This window comes from Ursus americanus, chromosome 3 (genome assembly GCF_024610735.1).
Source record: "Ursus americanus isolate L20-20 chromosome 3, mUrsAme1.1.p, whole genome shotgun sequence".
Classification (NCBI taxonomy): Eukaryota; Metazoa; Chordata; class Mammalia; order Carnivora; family Ursidae; genus Ursus; species Ursus americanus.
Window position 1 is genome coordinate 82,128,575 of NC_142129.1, and position 22,674 is coordinate 82,151,248.

At 36.5% G+C, this 22,674-nt stretch overlaps 1 protein-coding gene across 1 annotated transcript in view; it reads right to left on the reverse strand.

Annotated features, from left to right (window-relative positions):
- PHTF2 (putative homeodomain transcription factor 2) overlaps positions 1 to 22,674 on the reverse strand; it is a 114,472-nt gene that overhangs the window by 78,336 nt on the left and 13,462 nt on the right. The window contains exon 2 of the mRNA XM_045793394.2: positions 6,177 to 6,256. Coding sequence (XP_045649350.2) covers positions 6,177 to 6,221 — 45 coding nt within the window. The 5' untranslated portion in view covers positions 6,222 to 6,256. The remainder of the gene's footprint in view (positions 1 to 6,176; positions 6,257 to 22,674) is intronic.

Sequence of the window (22,674 nt, forward strand, 5' to 3'; positions counted from 1 at the left end):
GAGTAGCCAACTCTTGACTTCCGCTCGGGTCAGGATCTCAGGGTTGTAAAATTGAGCCCCACGTCGGGCTCTGCACTGGGCCTCGAGCCTGTTTGGGATTCTCTCTCTCCCTCTCCCTCTGCCCTTACCGTCCCCACCCCCCGCATGTGCCCATGTGTACTCTCCAATAAATAAATAAATTAATTAATTAATTAAGTGATTAATTGAAAAAGGGTTTGTAGAAGGACAGTTGGGTCATCAGATATACCAGGGCCAATTACTGTAGCCAAGGAGATGAGGATGAGGTACCATCTCTGGTCTTGTCTTAGCCATACAGTCACCTCTTTGGCCAGATGGAAGGAGGAATACGTGCACTATAAACATGGTTATTAAAGAAACTGTTCAGTATAGAAAACCACTCTAATTCTTCATCTATTATATCCCAACTCATAAAATACATAACTAATATTACTTTTAAGAGTGATGCTTCGTAATTATTAAACAATTCATAAATCACTTTAAAAAACTTTTTAAAATCATAGTTAAAATAGTTTTATTCCTTCACAACCCTGTGAGGCACACAGGTGAAGCATGACTACCCTCAATTTACAAAAGAAGGAACTGAGGCTCAGATTAAGTAACATGTTCAATATTACAAGCTGATAGACGTCACAACATCAAATACAAATGTTCTTTCAACCGTAACATACTATGAGTCACAGTAGTCTAAAATTACATTAAAGATTTAATAATACATATGAGAACATGGTTCAAGAAAAGATTAATAGAGAAAATGAAAACCCATTTGTCCGAAGCTCAGTACTTCTATTTTGGTAGGTCTTAATTTGCTATCTACTACTATAACCATCTAGAGGCCAAAGAAGACTGCATAGGAAACCACATCCCATTAGAATGCATTTCTTGTGTATCACTTGGAACGTTTTCAGCTGCAAGGAAATAAAACTCCAGTTCAAGTGACTGAAAAAATACGGGATTTATTAACTCTCACAATAAGAAGTTCCCAAGTAGGACATTTCCAGAGTTAATTCTGTGGCTCAATAATCCTGAAAAACTCAGGTTCCTTCCATCTGTCACCTTTGCCATCCCCAGTCTGCTGACAAGCTCCCCTCATGGGACCAAGTCACTATGGGCTTCAGGCAGCAGAGCTTCACGCACCAATGTCCAGAAACAGGCAACAGACCTTCTCTCTTTATTTTTTAAGTACACTCCATACCCAACGGGGCTTGAACTCACAACCTTGAGATCAAGAGTCACATGCTCTACCAACTAAGCCACCCAGGTGCCCCCAGACCTTCTCTTTCATTTCATTCATTTACCTATGTTGAATTAGTTCATGAAAGTAAAGCAGTTAGAAAATGCCTGGCATACAGTAAATGTCATATAACTTTTGCTATTATTATTGTTGGGTCTCTTTTTAAGAGATGGCAGACTAGTTCCAGAAGCTTCACATCTCATAAGCCAGAACTGGAATACATGCCCCTTTCTTTCTTTTTTTTTTTTTAAGATTTATTTATTCATTTTAGAGAGAGAAAGCACACATGCAAGAAAGAGCATGACAGAGGGGAGGGGCAGAGGGAGAGAAAGAATCCCAAGCAGACTCTGTGCTAAGCATACAGCCTAATGTGGGACTCAATCCCATCGCCCTGAGATCATGACCTGAGCCAAAATCAAGAGTCAGATGCTTAACCAACTGAGCCACCCAGGCATCCTGAAAGCTGAGATTTAATACTTCTTCTTTTTTAAGATTTATTTGTTTCAGAGAGAGCGCACGCTCAAGTGGGGGGAGAGGCAGAGGGAAAGAATCTTTAAGCAGACTTCCTGCTAAGAGCAGAGGGCTTGATCTCACAACCCATGAGATTATGACCTGAGACGAAACCAAAAGTTAGACACTGAACCGACAGCCACCAGGTGCCCCAAGACATAATACTTAATCATCTGTGCAACTCTGAAATGCTCTATGTAGGTACTTAGTACAAACACACACCTGAACTTTATTTAAAAAGCAGAGAATTTCAAGTATCAGTCAAGTTGATGTTACTCAGGCTAGTTTCTCATTTAAAATTAAACATTAAATGAATCCCACTGTTAGCTTACATTTAAAAGCCATTAAACATATTCATTTAAGCTTTCTTGCTGGATATTGACTCCATAAAGGTGAGGACCAAGATCTATATCATACAGTTCTTCCTCAGTTCTACAGATGAAGTTAGATTTGAGGGTTATTTCTGGGCCACCCTTCTCTTACATATTCACCTTCCGAAAATAAAACTCCATTCTATCATAATTTGACCTGCGTATTTACAATGAAATCCTATGGGGTCAACATCGTAGTGTGTAAATTATCTTTGAAACCATGTAACTTCAGGCCCCTAAATAGACAAATAATTCCCTCTCCTTAGGAACAAGAAACTAGATATATGAAAGAACAGTATTATGTTATAAAAAACATTCAATAGCCTGATATTAACAGAAAACTATTCTGGTTTCTCCTACTTCCATTCTTGAGACATTAATTGTTCCTTTGAATTAATGGCTGAAAATCATTTTGTTTCAACAGGAACTTTCAGATTATTCATGACTATGGATGGCTATAATAGTACAAAATGAAGTTTAAAGTTAAAGAACTTTTAAAAATCTCAAAATACATCATGCACAGAATAATTTGTTAAAAGGTACCTGATATCTAATTAGACCTTCTACACACATTTTAATACTGTAAAAATTTTGTTTTTATTTTCTCCTGGAAATTTCACATCTGATATTAGAGTTCATGGTCATAACAGTCCACAAATCAAGTCATGGTCTTTGGGGTTACCTAGTGCTCAGTACTCAAAAGAAAAAATAAAAGATGTCACCATTTTCTAGTGGGAAAGGTGACACTAAAGTGAGTTACAGGTGCGCCTGGGTGGCACAGCAGTTAAGCGTCTGCCTTCGGCTCAGGGCGTGATCCCAGCGTTCTGGGATCGAGCCCCACATCAGGCTCCTCTGCTATGAGCCTGCTTCTTCCTCTCCCACTCCCCCTGCTTGTGTTCCCTCTCTCGCTGGCTGTCTCTGTCTCTGTCGAATAAATAAATAAAATCTTTAAAAAAAAAAAAAAAAGTGAGTTACAACTAAACATATATATATTCAAGAAAATTCAAGGTGAACATTGCTTGGTTTTTATTTATAGTGATATCTCCTACTATAAGCTGAATTCTATCAAATGGTAGTCACAAAATCAAAGAATGTCAAAATACTAATGTTTCAAAAATTATCTAATCTAAGGCTTATGGGGTTCAAATCAGATGTGAAACTTTGTTATGTTTATATATTATATACACTCATCTGGAAATTTCATCACAATTTCAAAGGGATGCATGGCTGAAAAGAGGCTGGGAACCTTATCAAGTTAATGTAGAGAGTAGTAAAACTCAAAGAAATGAAATTATTTGCCCATGGTCAAATAATCAGCAAGTATCAGCATCAGTACTCAAGTCGTCTTTGCACTGAAACATAACCACTTCTAAAAGGACTTTTTAAATAAACATACATTTAAGAAAAAAACAAATCTGTATGACCTAAGAGCAGTGAAGGGAACTCTCAGGCTGATGATAAAAGGGAAAACCAAGATGGCAGATGAGAGGTGTGACAGGAGAACAATCCCCCCAGCGTGGAGCATGGGGCAGAGAGTTCTAGGAGGCCATTCCCAAGGGGGTAAAAGGGGGAACTACTGGCGTACTTGAAAGTGATGGACTACAACAATAGGAGTTTTATAATTCTATCAGAGACTTTGGAGAATTAGAAAAATCAAACGAAAGGGGAAAAATGTTGCACAGACAGAAAATATCATAGAATATTACATGACACAGTTTTAAACAATGCATACACGAACAGCAGCCCTGCATACTGATTTCACCAAAATTTGTTGTCATTTGGGAGTACTGGGGGAAGGAAGACTGGGGCTAAATCTTTATCATACAGTCAGAAGTCAACAAGTAACATCTATAATGAAATAATCAAGAAAAAGCAAGGTTTTAAATCATAAAGTAAATACCATTAAAAAAAATCAATGTAATTTAACAGGGCACTACTGCATTTTGAGTATGGGCTGTTAGAGCACAGATAAGCAAGCTAAGACCTGTGGGCCAAATCTAGCCCACTGCCTGTTTTTGTAAATTATTTTATTAAAACACAGTCATCCCCATTTATTTCATTTACTTAACATACTACCTATGGCTGCTTTTGTACTATAACCTCAGCAGAACTGAGTAGTTGTGACAGAAATCTTATGACCCTCAAAGCTTAAAATATTTACTATATGGCCCTTTACAGAAGAAGTTTAGAGTACTGTATGACATTTAGCATCTTTGATTTCTAACCCACAAATGTCAGCATTCCCCCAAAAGTAATTATGAAAACCAAAACTTCACACTCCGCATTTGCGACCCATCCTTCCTAATTCCCCACTAGGGATGAGGAGTGGTATAACTTTCATTTAAGCTATACAGAATTTAAAATAACTGCCTCTGGGGAGCAGAACCCAGAGGCTGGGTAAGGATAAAGAAAAGTAGTACTAGTGGCTGCTATTTTTTCTTAAATAGGCCTTAAAACACTAATCTTTCAAAGTATTTGCATGTATTTCTTCAAGATTAAATTTAAAAGCAAAATTAAAAAATAGAACAAATAAAAATCTTATTAATTATAGTAATTAATATAATTCTGGTGGCTCACTAACTTAAATGTGTGATTACATTTGCTAGATATAATTTGTGACATCTGTGATGGCTGCTCTGGAGAATTTTTTGGTAGCACATATTCAAAGCTGCTCGGTAAATGACCCTCAGATAAGAAGGGTATTAGTGTGCTAACTGAATGCAAGTATAATATTTCAAACCCTCCGTTACCAAGAAAGGTCAATCTAGTACATTCTACAAATGATCTTCAGTGAAGTTTGAAATGTTTAACATAAAAAGCCAAATAGATAAGATGTTCAATAAACATTACTAACTCTCATAAGTAGACAGTAAGAGAAAAGTTTTCAAATATCTATGTAGGAAATGAAAAATAATTTTATTTAATTCACTTTTAAGCTGACTGGAAGTTTAAAGGCAAAGAGGATACTAATATAGAACTACGAAAGACTAAATTAATAGTATGATCAACGTCAGTACTTCCGAATCAGTACCTTATATGAAACGTGATAGTGTATGTCTGTGGTATGTTCTACACAGAAAAGAAATACCACGTCCAGACAGACTGCATTCCTAGGTTTGTTTAATCTTTAAAGCACTCTAAATACCACTTCCAATTCAACTAAATATACAAATTGTTTGATTTTACTCCCTATGGGAAAACCTCTACATATGTAAATAATTATATTTTGTGAATAGGGAACCGAAGAATAAGGCACCAAAAATGTTTTAAAGTATGAAAAGAAACATAATTCACCATATACACTAAAAATCAAAAATACCACATGTAACAACATACATTTTAAAGAGTGTAAACAACACTCTTCAGGAGTAAACTCTCCTGTACATGTACAGTAAATACATTATTATATTTTCAAAAAAGGCATTTATTCTCTTTCACTTCATAAAAAAGTACTTTGGCAAAGCTTATTTTGAAACGTATAGGATGACACAGCTAGTTAAGTAGTTATGACAACTAATCCTAAAACATCAAAATAAACATTTTAATATTTTGTTTTGAAAAATACAGTCCTCGAAGGTTTATTTTACTGAAAAGATTCAGCTGTTGAATTGTAGCTTACAAGAAACAGATTAAGACTATAGTTTCTCCATATAAAAGTTATAAAATTATAACAGCTCTGCTAACCTAGCTCCAAAAGAAATTAAGGAAAGAAAAATTTAATGCTTTTATAAAATGCTAATTATATTCAAAATCCTGGAAATTTGGCTTATATTATAGCTGAAAATAATTCATCTAGCTACTTTACTAATGTGGAATAAACAGTGGAGAAAAAAATACTGTTAAGCATCATCTTTCTAACTTCTTTAGAAATAAAATTAGCACAAGGAAAACCAAGATGCTCCCCTTTCCACTTGAAAGATGCTGAAATCTATTTGTCATTATTTCAGGTAATACTTGACATAACTCCATAGCACCAAAAGAAAAAGCACGCATTTTTAGAATAGGAATATTTAAGAGATGGAAAGATTTGACTATGAACTTACCTTCTTTTGATACCAGACTATAGCATCTGTGACTTTGGACGCCATTTATTCCACTGAAATCACACATTCGTCATTTTAGGCTGTGCAAGAGAGAAAAACATACAGACGACTTTACTTCCACCTTCCAAAAGGAGACTGAACAACATGCGTGCATGGCACTCTGGTTACTTGCAGAGTAAGGGGGGTATGACTATACTTATACTACACCCTTCCTCATTACTATTTTAGCAACAGGTTCTTCTTAAGTAAACAAAAATCAGTTGCCATAATAAAAGGATCTTTCTATGTGAATATAACACTTGAATCTTCTAACACGATGGATTTTTTTAAAATAAGACTTTTAAATAAATTTCAGAATTTCCCAGGTTATACTGGAAATCATTCATTTATAAATTCACATAGGATAGAAATCAATTCACTCACTCAGTAACAGATCAGTTTTGCTATAGTTCCCATCTGGGAACTAATGCCAATTACTGTTGCTAAAGGATGGCTTGATAAAGATGCCAAAACTTATAATCATATTTAATGTTCCCTGGTACTCAGTAAACACCAATTTGAACTAAAATCAAATAACTGGAAAAACTTAATTAATTTATGTTAAATACTAAACCAATATTAGAGTTAATTACACAGGAGTAATTAATATTAAAGACTTCACAGATATCACAGTTTGTTAATATTTAGAAATTCACCACAGACCATTTCAATAAGCATCTTGTTTGTGTTTGCCTAAAACAGTTGCTAAACCTAATGGTTCCTTAGCCCTGGAGAGAATTAATTCCAGGCTGATTTCAGTTAACTCTGGAATACTTCTCCAGTCATAAGACCAGGCTGGCATGGAGGGCGCCTCTGGTATGGTGTTAAAGATGAGCCTAAACAGGTTCAAACACAGACACTTGCCCCAGAACTCATTATAAACCAGGATCCTCCAAGGCCACAGAGGATTTCAGAGAAATTCTGGGAGTAACGCACTGCAGCGAGCTCTCTAGTACACGCACATCTGTGACTGTACAGATAGATGCTACCGCTCCAGAGTTTGCCCAGAGACCACAGAATACCAGAGGTTTATAAATCATTCTTGGAAGCATATTAGGATTCAAATATATAGAAAATCACTATCAGGAAGGTCAAACGTTCAGATGATCAATCTCTAAATAAAATTAAGTCAGAATTTATTCGACGCCTGTATTTTTGACAGTGTTATAAACCAGACTGTTTTATTACCTTTCCTGAGATAATAATTCTGTCTCGGATGAAATTCAAGCCAAAACTAGGTTTTGAAATTCCTGACAAATGCCCTGGCATTTGTCACAGAGGAGCATAGAGTCAAAAGACCTGGATTCAAATACTATCTAGTATGTAATATTGAAGAAGTAATTGAATCTGTCTAACCTCAGTTCCTTTCACTTGTACAATGGGAATAACTACTCTATTGTAGTAGGGAAACCCTGGAGGGTTTCTGTGACTGATTAGATAATATACATAAAATACCTACCACAGCCCAGGATATACGGCAGCTGTTCAATTATAATTATTTTTATTATTAATTTTTATATCAAAAATCCTGTAAGCCAGGAACTGGGGAGTATTTGTATTTCCTTTTTAAAACACTGCAAACAGTTTAGAAAAGGAATACATGCTATCAGTCTTTGTTGACATTTATAAAAATAGCTACCAGACTATCATAAAATCGCAATGTCAATTCCCAACTATATGCACACAGAGTATTTAGAGATTTCAAAGTTCACCCCCACTGAAGTTTCTCAGTCAGGTGTGGCTACTTTCATTTTTCCCACCAGGGTGGGAGACTGACTTAAAATCTCCCATTTTGGTTTTTCTGTCCTGGAGACCTCGGGGGGTAATTAATTCATCAGCTTTAACACATTTCATCCCACAAGTTTTTTCCATTGATTCTGCTACAGGACTACTTATGACATTACACCTTCACTGTATTTGTTGAGACACATGCTTGTCAAGACACATGTTTTCCAAACTGGTTAGAACTCTCCTCCCCTCTCCTGCCCCTCACCCTTGCCAAATACAAACTACAAAAAATGGTACAAAAACTATGAGAATACCAACTTTTCACTTTACCCTCCTTTCATTTCACCCAATTTTCACTGACAAAAATTCCAGATTATCTACCAAGATAAAGATCCTCTCTCCTAATCCCCCAAGAGTGTAAATTATATGCATTTCATATACAAAATGTGAAAGGATATTTTTATTCACTCCATGTATTAAGTGTATGAGATATTTAACATATTTGGGGAAGATATTTAACATATTTGGGGAATATTTAAATGGTTATATATAAGTACTAATAATTTTTTTAAAAAGCTTCAAGGAAAGTGAGGAAATAATTGCCTCCTTCAAATAAAATCATCTTTTAAGATAATTTTTTAATATACTTTGGTTTATACCAAGCTACACTTAGAAATATATTTTGAAAATCAATTATAACAAGACACAAGGTATATGAAATGTTATAAACATTTTATTTATATTTATTTGGATCTACAGAAATAAAAATTCTATCTAAGAAAAAAAACAACACTACCACCACAAGCCTTTCTTCAGTAAAGGCAAGGTTTGCTCCGCAAACTCATTTAATAGTTTTTCCATTGTGTCAACAACCTTTCAGTGACACAAGTGGCTCGAACCTATTTTTAAAACAGGTTTTACAGCATGCTGAGACAGAGTTCTGAATCAGACACCTGACAAAGTACACCCAAAGACACCCAAATTTCACATGAATGTAAATAACAAGAATAAGTCAACAAATGATTTCATAAATAATTAAGATTATTTCTAAAGCCTTTCCAACTTCTTTGATTCTTACAGTCCAGGAGTACAGGTTTACAGTCTCTGTTATCATGACAGTTCAAGCTGTTTTAATGCTAAATCATGACATTAAAGTTAATTTGCAAGGAAAAAAAGGAGCATAGAAAGCTTACTGGATACCTTGAATTGAGAATCTTAATCTTTTCTGATCAACTGATCTGATAGAAGGATGGGTATTAAGATATAGAAATAATCCAATTATAAAACCACAGAGCTAACTGGCATAACATTTAAATCTTGGTATAGACAGTTACTCTGAGCTAATTCTCTCCTTAACACTGTCTTAATCATTACACCTTGTCAAAACACCTGAAATTACTCTTTACCATGTCAAGGACCACACAAAATGCACTTACGATGTCAAAGCCCAGGTGGAGGAAAGGAGGACTACAAAGAGATCATATGTTAAGTCTGCCTTTATAAAATCTCACTATCAAATATAGTAATGCCCAGGGGTACTCTTTGTAGCCAAAGAAATGGTTAGGTTTTTAACCATTCCCTCTGTTAGAAAAAAAGGCAGTCTATCAAATACCATGTGTTACAATGCACTTCTCTCATTATTCTGAAACAAATCTCTTGTTCTAGTAACCACTCTCTCTGTGCTAGGAAACAACTTATGCCCGTTCCTGACACTTGGCTTTTGCGTTATTCTCATTCCTTTTCTCCACTCATCCACCCTCTTAAGTCAGTTCAAATCCTACTTACTCTAAGATGAAGCTTCCTGCAAGTGTTCAACTGGACAAAAAGTGTTGAAGCCTGATGTCTCTTCCAGCACTGATCTGCACTAATAAACCTGGTATTTAAATAAAAACAAGGGGTGCCTGGGTGATTCAGGTCATGATCCCAGGATACTCTCTGCTCAGCAGGGAGCCTGCTTCTCCCTCTCCTTCTGCCTGCTGCTCCCCCTGCTTGTGCTGTCTCTCTGTCAAATAAGTAAATAAAATCTTAAGTAAATAAATAAATAAATATGAAAAGCAGTGTAGCCATACATCATTTGATTATATATAAACACCCTAAAGGAAAAAAAGAGGCATCTTTCCTCTTTCGTGACTCTAATCCTCCAGTATAACATGCAGTAGAGGAAGCAGAGCAGAGAAAAAGCTGTGACTAAGCATCAGGAGAATTGGGTTCTAGATCCAAGTTCTGACGCTAAATGCTATACGCTTTTGAATAAGTTTCTGAGTTCCCTGGGCCTTAGTTTCTCACCTAAGAGAATGTTTGCCATCTAGCCAAAGATTCCACAAATCAATAAAGGCTACACAACTAACAATTCCAATAATGTACAGGAGTTTCTCTGAATTCCTTTACTAACCCAAAAACACTACCATTAGTTAAATCAATGTTACATATACAGAACTTAACACGGCAAAAATTTTTAGACAAAATAGAACACAGTTTATTTTTAAAAGGTAAATCTCTTAGGCCCTGATCTCAGTATTATTCTGATCAACAACCTTAGATTACTCCCTACTGCCTTTAGAAAACTATTTATACCCACACTACCCTTTAGAATTATATTCAGACCTTCTAAAATCTCACCCTAACCTACTTACCAATATTACTGCTACCATCTTCTCATATATACTGTTTTAACCACACTACATTTCCTACACTTTTCTGCCTCTGTGCCCAAATTAACACTTATTTCCAAAACATGGGGGATTTCCAAAAGACCTCCTAAATTCCACTTTCTATATGAGTTTCTCCCATTTCTCCCAAATTCCTCCACTGAAGATTACTTATCCTGTTCTAAGTTCCCATTATACTTAATATATTGTTCTGTTTTTTATGTACTTGTTGATATGTGCCCCCATCCCATTCATAAATTTTTTGAGAGCAGTCCAATGTCTTCATTATCTCTGAATTCTCCTATAGTTTTGTATATATTAAACACAATGTTTACAAACCAAATGCTAACCAAAATACCCTCACAGACGAACCAATTTAAGAACCAGAATTGAAAATTCTACCCGTTTCAACTCCTGTACTACCATGACATGTGCATAAACACAAAAACATACTCTTTCCTAACACTAAGAGGTATAAAAATATTGTGAAGTATAATAAATATGGCAGGTTTTTACTGACATGTCACTCAATCAACCAATATATAACTATATGTAGATTTAAAAAGTACAATGAAAAGGAGTTAAAGTCAAACCTTCCACGTCAAGTCTAACTTCATTTCTAAATGATAAAATTAAATGTAACTCAGTTGCTTCCTCCACAGCTAAAATGACCAATTTTTTTTACTTCAGGAACTAGGAACAAAGTGGTTCTGCCCTTAAAAAGACAATAAATGCTCAGGTTCAAATCAAAATTTTTATGTTGATACCGAAAACAGTGAAACTCTGCTAGAGGGAACATGGTATAGGCAGAAGGAAATCTACTAGTTTCAAGGCTGCTACTTTCTAACCATGTGACCTATAAATTGTTAAAATTTCTTAGAAAGTTTTAAGCTGGAATGAGGATATGATTTCATGGAAATGTTGTTAAGAATAAATACCACATACTCCATGTTTAAAGTTGTTTTCAATCTTAGGATAGAAAAATGAAAAGCAAAATGAGGTCTAATAAAAAGAGCTATACATTTCCTCTTATACCAACCAGTTCATAAAAAGAATATTTACATTTTTATTTTCCTGCATGGTACCAATGCATAGTCTGTGTATTTTGGGCTAGAGGATAAAACCTAATTGGAAAATTATAGGCAAGTAACGTCTGTCTAAAGCAGTATATACAAAAACATTTGGGCTATTGTGAAATCTAAGAGAATCTAGTCTAGAGTTCTAATCTTAATACTACACACAAAGACCTCCGTGAACTTCCTGATGGGTAAACCAACCCACTCTGTATGTCCTTTAATGCAACTTTGTAAATTTCAAGGTTTCTTAACCTTAGCGTATACCCACAACATCTCTACTATTTCTTAAGCATTCTTTTGTGTGTTTTTTTTAAATACTTAATACTTTAACTGTTGTGTCACTTGGAAAAATCAAACAGTTACAATCCATTTAAATGGTTTAAATTCCTCATTTAGTCCCAAGAAATTTTTACCATCAACCAACCAGGTTCCATTCAAATATGGGTATGTGATTACTGGCCTCTATTGGAAACATTAACTAAATAAGTGGTCCAGGTACTCTTTATCAAAATAATAATGCACTAAATAATATTTAAATGGCCCAAATATTTAATAGATCTTAAAAATGATTTTACTTAGAGATTAAAAAATGCTAACTATACCTCATAAAAAATGCTATGAATAAAATTTAAAAATCATTACTTCAGAGATATTTAATCCAGTGTCTGATCATTTAATAAAATACTTATTTACCAACACTTACTAATACTGCACTATTCCAGGCACTGAGGATACAACAGTGAACAAGAAACAATGTCCCTGCCATGACGAAACTTACATTGCAAAGAGAAAAGATAGAAAATGAACAACAAACAAGATAATTTTGTGCTGAAGAAGTGCCATGAAGGACACAGGGAGATCTGACTGGGATGGGATGGGGAACTTTCGAAAAGAATGGTCAAAGAAGTCCCCGTGAGATGACATGTGAATTGAGATCTGAAGGATGAGAACAGCCAACTACTCCAAGAATTGAAGGAGGGCATCCTGAGCAGAGAGAGGAGCACACACAAAGACCCTGAGGTGGGAATGACCTTGGAGTTTTTAAGGAACAGAAAGAAAGCCAATGTGACACAAGTATAATGGACATAAGTGACAGTGCTTCAAGATGAAGGATGAAAGGGGGATGGGGCTATGAGGTCACAGGTACCACAGCAAATAATTTTATTAAGATTGGAAGTCAATGAAGTGATTCTAGAAAGCAGTGATCCTCTATTTTGCAAAGACCACTCTGACAGCTATACAGAGAACAGAATGGACTGAAAAGCTAAGACTGGAAGCAGTGAAGCTAGTTAAGAAAGTCTTAGTCCCATGCAGAAGATAACAATGTATTGGGCTCAGGTACAATCAGTAGAGATGGCATGAAGTGGGCAGTTCTGTTTTATTTATGGGTAAAATCAACAAGTTCTGGAAATGGACTAGGATAGGCAGGTTGGAGAAAGGGATTAAAAAGAATAATCCAGGTTTGGGGCTTGAACCATTTTGAGATGGGCACGCATTAAAAAAAAAAAAAGTTTATGAGAATACATACAAAAATTTTAGACCTGTTAAAGTGTCTAGACATTAAAATAAAAGAGTCGGTAGGTAGAAAGAGGAGTCTGAAGCTGTAGATAAAGATGAGGGATGGAGATATGAGTTTAGGAGCCATAAATACACTGTCAATGTTTAAAATCAGAAGTGGGTTACAGAGGTATATGCATTTGTCAAAACTGAACAAATGTATACTGAATTAAGATATGTGCCTTTCAGGGGCGCCTGGGTGGCTCAGTCGGTTAAGCGTCTGCCTTCGGCTCAGGTCATGACTGGGACTGAGCCCACATCAGGCTCCCTGCTTAGCCTGCTTCTCCTTTTCCCTGCTGCTCCCCCTGCTTGTGCACACTCTCTCTTTCTCTGTCAAATAAACAAATAAAATCTTTAAAAAAAAAAAAAAAGATATGTGCCTCTCAAAGATTACTTCAATATAAATCATGTGTCTGACTGATAACAGCTACAGTTATTAGCAGCCAACCAAATCTAAATGATACTTTTCGGCATACTTTTGGTTCACCCTTTTTTCCCAACAAGACTTTGTAAACATTGTTCTGTTGTCTTCTGGAACTGACCATAATTGAAGAGTCTGCAGCCAGCTAAATTTTTATCCCTGCTTCTGTAGGTCATGTTCTCTTCTTGACCAGGATGCCAAAATAATTCTCTCATTTTTGAAGTTACTAACAACTAGGGTATAGTCAATTTTAATCATTTCAAAAAAAAATTTCCCTGGTATTTAGTGCCTTTCAACTTGTAAATGTATGTTTCATTTCAGAAATTTTCGTCTGTATTATATTTCTGAGTAGTTTTTTCTGTTTTGTTTGTTGTAATCTCTATTTCAGGGATACACTTTATCCTGATGCAGGACATCTTTTAATAGTCATTTCTTTCCTTTATTTCTTTCCTGTGGCATATTTGCAGAGCTGCCATGCTTTTTTTTTTTTTTTTAAATCTTGATCGTGTTTTAACATGGGGAAGCCTATGCTGAGCTCCTGCTTATTCTGACATCCAACTGGTTCTGCTTGACAATCTCTATACCCTTCTCACTTAGCTAGGACCATTTTTATTTCTGTGCTCACATGTGTATGCACACATACACACAATCTTCAGTTTGAGAACTGGATACTGCTTTTAATCTATTTTTCTATAACCCAAAGATGCAGGAAATAGGAAAAGGGAGAGCTAAGTTTAGACTGAGTATAGCCACTGCTGAAATTTCATTAAGTGTCCTGTATTAGGATCCATCCCTCCAGTCAGAGGGCTCTTGTACCTTCATGGGCTTTGGCTCCTGTCCTTAATCAAGGCATAATTCAAAATGGCAATGTTTTCTGACTCTGTGAGTCTCAGCATTAGTATATAGGATCTTCTCACAAAGATTTTTCCTTGACTTTTCACTCCCTACTCACCTCTTAGATCTGCCTCCCTGGAGAGTACTGGTGAGCATGCTTACTGTTTTGTAGGCCTTGTCTTTCCTTAGTCTGGCTTCTGGAATATGGGATTCGAATCACAAACCTTGTGCTATACAGCCGGTATCTTCACATTCCTTCCTCATCCTCCAGTTTTTGCAGTATTTGGCATAAGGTCACACATACCCCTTTTTTGTCCTCTTTTATTCCAATTTTTGCCCTCCCCTCTCCCCACCTACTCTTGCCTTCTTTCTTTTGTTTTAGTGAAGAAAAGCTCTGTGATCCTACTTCGTTTTTACTCATAATCCCTACATTTACTTTTTTTCAACGCTTACATTTTAAGCACTAAATGTACTCTTTCAAATTACTGACTCAACTGAAAAGTAAAATTTAAATATTCTAAGACAGAGCTGTAAAGTGTTAACAGCAACAAAAAAAAAGCCAACAAGCCCAAAATGGAGTCACTTGGCTAACACCGTATCAGCAAACCAAGACTTGATACCTAAGGTAACCACAACTTATCCCCTCCCAGGAATGTAATCTTAAACCAGTGAATATGGAACTTCCTGGTCAGCATTAGTGAGGTAATCTGCCTAATAGACCCCTTCCATCCCCCTTCTGCCTATAAAAGTCTTCCATTTTGTTCAGCTCTTTGGAGCTCCTTTCTATTTGCTACAAGGGACACCACCTAATTCATGAATCATAGAATAAAGCCAACCGAATCTTTAAAATCACTCAGTTGAATTTTGTTTTTTAACAAAACTAACAACAGCTGCACTTTTACTTCTGTTATTCCTAACAGAGGAAGTAAAGGGAAGACACCCAGTTTCACTTCTTATAAATTCAAGATACTAGACAGAAAATACAGGACCATAAATTAAGCTCTTCTGTGAACCTGTTACAAGTACCTTCAAGAAAATAAAACTAAAATGCATTTCCCTCCTCAAATGGACTCCTCTTTTACTATCTGCTATTCAAGCACAGAACCCTAAAAGCTTTCTTGTCTCTTTCCCTTTCCTACCAGCACCCGTTCAATATCTGGCACATAGGAACCATTCAATAAATATGAAGGAATAAACTAATATAGTCTATTTCTCATACTGCCAAAACACCTCTCATATAACCCTGCCCTGGCCCACTATCAGACCTGGTGCAAGTCCACATCATCTATTACCAGGACTATCTAACAGTCTCTTACTACTACTTCACTTTCAAACCTCCTGGCCTCATCATTCTATCTCCTCCTTATAATTATCTAATGATTTCCCATTGCCTAAGAAAATAGTTTAATCAGTACAATAGAGAAAAGACCCTTTTTTTAAAAACAACCTGATCATAGATTTATCACCTTTATAATCAGTAGCATCTATCATCTTTATCTTCTCCCATGCACAACCTCTCACCTACCCTCTCCAATTTGTCATCCATATACTTATCCTACAATCTAGCCATGTGGGCTTCTGAATGTACCATACGCTTTCATGCTTGCCTTCTAGTCCTTGCCATATTTTCTCTGTCTAAAATAACTTTCTCCCTGTTCTGACCTATTTGACAAGTCATTTCAGATATTTCTACAACACGATCATTAGGAAATTAAATCGTGAGAACATATCAGCAGCGGTGTTCAAATGACTTAATTACTTAAAGAGTAATTTTAGATTTAAGTATTTCAAACTAGCAGGGGGAAAAAGGCAGACGAAACACAGGCATCTAACTTTACTCCTTTACAATATATAACTGAATCTACAGCAAAGGCATACACATATAAGCACAGGGAGAATAGAGAGAAAATAAAAATAAAAATGAGGCTTGAAATAAGATATATGACTAGTAACTGACCTAGCAGATCTGAGACAGCAGAAGACAACAGTGGACCAAAGAGAATATCAACCCAATTTACACCATAAAAACCAACAAAAGTTTCAAAGGCTGTGGCACAGGTTCCACTGGAAGTTGGAGTAAGGGTGGGACCGAAAGGAGGTCTAGTTGAAAGCTATGAAAACAGCAGATCCACATTCTCACTATATACCACTGCCTGACTATTTCTCCATGTTCCTGCAGATGACAAAGTCACGTGCATCTCTACAAAGACAAGTGAATAAAATTTATCGACTAAAAAAGTTGAAAGTATTTGCCTCTGGAAAAGTGAAAATGTGGGTAAGGTGCTCTAGGGCTGTTCTTTTTCCTAAACTTTGTATAACCATCTCTGTGATATTTTGATTCATAGTAAGAAATGTAGTTGACCCTTGAACAGAAGGGTTGGAGCACAGATCCCCCTGCAAAGCTGAAAATCCACATGTAACTTCTGACTTCCCCAACACTTAAATACTAATAGCCTGCTACTGACTGGAAGCCTCACTGCTAACATAAATAGCCGGTGAACACAAATCTTGTATGTTGTATGTATTATATACTGTATTCCTTACAGTAAAGGAAGCTAGAGAAAAAAAACGGTATTAAGAAAATCATAAGGAAGAAAAATTATATTTGTAGTACCATATTTATGGGGGAAAAATCTGCATATGAGTGGACTCATGGAATTCAAACCCTTGTTGCTGAAGGGTCAACTATATTTGGTCTTCGTTCCTATTACCAGCCCAGAGCTCTTAAAACCCTCTGAATTTCCTATGGTGAGAGTGATAAAGGTGTCTTTTGTTATAATGAGGTGACTTTTGGAAAGCACCTAAACAAGGGTACTGGTCGCCAGTGGAGTCAACCATGTGATTAAAGGGTTGGAACTTTCAGTCCTAGTACCCCCCCCCCCCACATTCCCCCAACCTCCTGCAAGCAGAGAGAGGTTAGCGATTGAGTTCAAATGCCAATGGTCAATGATTTAATCAATCATGCCTATGTAACCAAGCCTCCATAAAAACCCAAAAGTACATGATTTGGAGAGCTTCCAGGTTAGTGAACATGTGGAGATTTGGGGAGAATGGTGTGCTCAGACAGCATGGAAGCTCTGTGCCCTTTCCCCATATCATGTCCTATGCATCTCCTAGCTATATGTTCCTAAGTTATATCTTTTTGTAATAAACCAGTAATCTAGTAAGTAAAATGTTTCTCTGAGTACTGTGAGCTGCTCTAGCAAATTAACTGAACTCCAGGAGGGGGTTGTGGGAACCTCCAACCTATAGGTAAGTCAGAAGCACTGGTGACAACCTGGACTTGTGACTGGCATGGGGGGGGGGGCGCAGGTAAGCAGTCTTATGGGACTGAGCCCTTAACTGGTAGGATGTGAGGTGACCTCCAGGTGACAGTGTCAGAACTGAGTTGAATTACGGCACACCCAGCTAATGCTGGAGAATTGCTTGGTGGTGTGGGAAAAACATACACATTGGAATTGGTATCAGATTATACTCTTAAGACACATATCTGTAGAACTTTGGTAAAATTACAAGTTTTAGATTTCAATTTCTAAATAGTTATAGTTTTAGTAAACTGGAATCCTAATATTCATAAATTGATTTGATTATGTAAATATCTTCCAAAATATTCATTTAACATTTTGGAAAACCATCTCTCACCTAATATAGTCTTGATTATTCACAGATTCTGCTATATGCAAATTTGCCTTCTATCTAATTTTTAACTTGTAAGCTCAAAATCAATACTCATAGTGCTTTCTTAATCATTTCTAGACATGCACAGAGTAGCAAAAAATTTGAGATGCCTGATGTGCAGGTTTCCAGCTGAGGTTGAACAAGATGATGCTCTGTCTTTTTTTTTTTTTTTTAAGATTTTATTTATTTTTTTGACAGAGATAGAGACAGCCAGCGAGAGAGGGAACACAAGCAGGGGGAGTGGGAGAGGAAGAAGCAGGCTCCCAGCGGAGGAGCCTGATGTGGGGCTCGATCCCAGAACGCTGGGATCACGCCCTGAGCCGAAGGCAGACGCTTAACCGCTGTGCCACCCAGGCGCCCCAATGCTCTGTCTTCTTAAGACAGCTTTCATACTATAAATAAGTATCCTTTTTGTGGTCTCTTTTGTGACAATTTTTCAATTTTTGGTTTTTGTTGCTAATTTTTTTTTTGTTTAAAATAGCCCCTAAGGGTAGTGCTGAAGTGCTGTCTAGTACTCCTAATGCAAGAAGGCTTTGAGAGGAAAACACAGGCAGAAGCCTCTTTAACCTCAGCCGCAGCAACTTCTTGCTAGACGTCTCCAAAGGCAAGGGAAACAAAAGCAAAAATGAACTATTGGGACTTCATCAGGATAAAAAGCTTCTGCACAGCAAAGGAAATAGTCGACAAAACTAAAAGGCAACCTACAGAATGGGAGAAGATTTTTGCAAATGACTTATCAGATAAAAGGCGAGTATCCAAAACCTATGAAGAACTTACCAAATCCAACACCCAAAAAGCAAAAATCTAATCAAGAAATGGACATAAGACATAAAGAGTCATTTCTCCAAAGAAGGCATACAAATGGCTAACAGACACATAAAAAATGCTCAATATCACTTGGCATCAGGGAAATACAAATCAAAATCACAATGAGATGCCACCTCACACCAGTCAAAATTAACAACACAGGGAACAACAGATGTTGCCAAGGATGTGGAGAAAGGTCAACTCCCTTACACTGTTGGTGGGGATGCAAACTGGTGCAGCTACCCTGGAAAATAGTACGGAGGTTCCTCAAAAAGTTAAAAACAGAGCTACCCTACAACCCAGCAACTGCACTACTAGGTATTTATCCAAAGGATACAAACATAGTGATCCCTAGAGGTGTATGCACCCCAAGGTTTATAGCAGCAATGTCCACAATAGCCAAAATATGGAAAGAGCTGAGATGTCCATCAACAGATGAATGGATAAAGATGTGGTATGTATGTATTTGTTTGTGTGTGTGTATATATATATATATATATATATATATATATATATATGCACATATATACTATGGAATATTACTCAAAAGCCATCAAAAAGAATGAAATCTTGCCATTTGCAATGTTGTGGATGGAACTAGAGTGTATTATGCTAAGTGAGATAAGTCAGTTAAAGAAAGACAAATACCATATGATGTCCTTATTATGTGAAACAAAACAGATGACCACAGGGGAAGGGAAGGAAAAATAAAATAAGATGAAAACTGAGAGGGAGGAGATGCTGAACTTTAGGAAAAAAACTGAGGGTTGCTGGAGGAGAGGTGAGTGGGGGGATGGGGTAATTGGGTGATGGGCATTAAGGAGGGCACTTGATGTAATGAGCACTGGGTGTTATATGCAACTGATAAATCACTGAATTCTACCCCAGAAACTAATAATACAGTATATGTTAACTGAATTGAATTTAAATAAAAAAATTTTTTAAAAGAAGGCTTTGATAAACCTTATGAAGAAAATGCGTGCTAGATAAGTTTCATTTACATATGAGTTATAGTGCTGTTGGCCATGAATTCAATGTTAATAAACCAACAATAAATAAAGATGTCTTTAAGCAGTAACACATATGAAGCAAGGTTATGTACTGATCGATCAGTTGATGAAAATGTTGTGACCAGTGGCTCACAGGAACTCAACCCTGTGCTTCCCCTAGGAGCTAGGCTTCAATGTTCACTGGCCCCGTATAGAACACAACTGCTGTGAAAAACAAGAATCAACTGTAATTGGACTTAGTGACTGAGTTTAGTTCTAAGAAGGTAGATGGAGAGTTAATAGTCAAGTAGAAATGAGAACCAAATTGTGTTCCCTGGGTTTCCTGTCCTATAGTCACAGTGGCCAATTTAAAACTAGGATTTATGGCTTTTATGTACCAGAATACTTCTTAGGGGACAACCAAACTATTGTCGGAAACCAAGTCATTTTTAAAATGATGAAAATATTGCTGGCCAACAAATCTCACTATTTTATCTAACACCATTATTAATATGTCCACATCATCAACTCAGTATTAATAAAAAAGAAATTTGGGGGGTTTGTTCCATATTACTGCTAACTACCAAGCCAAGTGGCCTAACTGCCTGGAAACTCAGGAATGCAACACAATTTAACAGCCACTAAACTTACAACATTCTTTTTTTTATTTTTTTAAGATTTTATTTTATTTATTTGAGACAGAGAGAGAACATGAACCGGGGGAGAGGGGCAGGGGAGAGGAAGAGTGAGAAGCAGACTCCCCACTGAGCAGGGAGCCTGATGTGAGGCTTGATCTGAGGACCCTGGGAATGTGACCTGAGCCGAAGGCACACACTTAACTGACTTAGCCGCCCAGGTGCCCCTTAACCTACTACATTCTAATCTGAGGGAATTTTCTATAAATCAGGAAACCAATAGTTCAATTTTCAGCCCATTCAAATCCATACCACAGAGAAAAGCACTTTATAAACATGCTACAATACTACTTAAACCAGAATCATGAGCTCAACTACGTATAGTTTATTCTTTTCATTTTTGCCTTATCTTTTCAACAATAAAAGACAACAGTAGGTGCTCAACAACAGCAACTATTCCATTTCTCATCTCTCCATCACAGCAAAGCTTTGCTATCTCTTCCAATTTCTCCACCTTCTCTCTTCAATCTGACCATGCCTTTACTCCCTACACTCTACTGAAAGCTCTCTTTAAGGATACCAATGACTTCTAGTTGCTAAATCCAATGGTCAGGTCTCAGTTGTTCATTGTACTCAACCTACCTGCAGTATATGATGCAGCTGATTATGTTCCCTCCTCCTGGAACACTTTATTCACTTAGCTTCTAGGAAACCTCTCTTGGGTTTGCTCCTGACTTTCTGGCTACTCCTCAGCTTCTTTGCTGACTCTCTTCTTCTCTCTGAGCTCAGTGTTTGGACATCTTCTCTGGCTTTATTTAATCCCTTGATGATCACTTCAGGTATCTTGGTTTAAATACCATGTATGTAGATTCCATCTGCAGCCTAACCTGTCCCCTAAATCTACTAGTTTAGAAAAAGTCAGATAAAAGTTTCCTTACTTAAGGACTTCTCAGAGCCTTCTCCTGTGCATTATAAATATCCAAGAGAAGACTATGTACATATTATTTCTTACACTTATTTAGAACAGAATCCTCTCCTCATGATGCATCTTGTGAAACATACAATTAACTAAGCCACTAAATATAGCATACTAAGCTGTCTTTCAAGTAGTTCCAACTTCTCACAGCATGAATTAATTATATAAAAATGGCAAACTTTCCCTCTGATTTTAGAGGTAATAACTGAGTCTGAAGTTTTCAAGGCAGCTCACTCCATTAAAAGAGTCTGCCTCAAAGTTTTCCTTATGCAGAGAGAAATTACATCTCTCTTAAGTTCCATTCACCTGTATTAGTTATATGCTCCAAATGAGTATAAAATATATTTACCACATCTTCAGCCTTCAAATACAATAATATAATAAATATGTGCTATTGCTAATCTTTCTTTTCCCAGACTAAATGTTCGTAGCTCCTTCAACTGTTCTTCATAGAACATGATTTCCATTCCTCTCACCATCCAAGTCATCTTCCTCACCAGATAAGATCTAAATAATTCCTGAAATCTAGTTGGCCAACAAAATAATCTATTTATTTGAACAATACAAAACACAGTAGACTTATAACTTCTATTAATTGGGACATGATCACTTGGTCATGCAGCTTAAGAATATATTCACTTTTTTATCCTTAGCAGCCATGACACGGCTTAACTCAATAATCCTTTCTGAAAATAAAGACGTATTACACAGATCTACACACATACATACTCATACATATACATTTAGCTATGTCCACTGAGAGGGCCTAGAAGCAATGATTCCTTAGTAGCAATAAGCACATGTAGCAACCAAATCTCTAAATACCATTCTACAGTAAAAGAAACTAAGGCTCCTTAGAGAAATGTCTGATTCCAGCTGGCACAGAGACAGTACAAAATGATTCTGGAACATCTCAAGCATGGGGTCAGAAATTAAGAAGGTGCTCAAGGAATGATACGGGCATTGTCAAAAGTTAAAGTAAGAATCAATGAGTCTATACTGATATGAACGAATAAATGAGTGAATGAATGAAATGAGAGGGAAGCTTTCCGTTATAGCAGGAAGCCAGCTAACACAGAAGAAATTAGAGAATTAGAAAAAAAAAAAAAA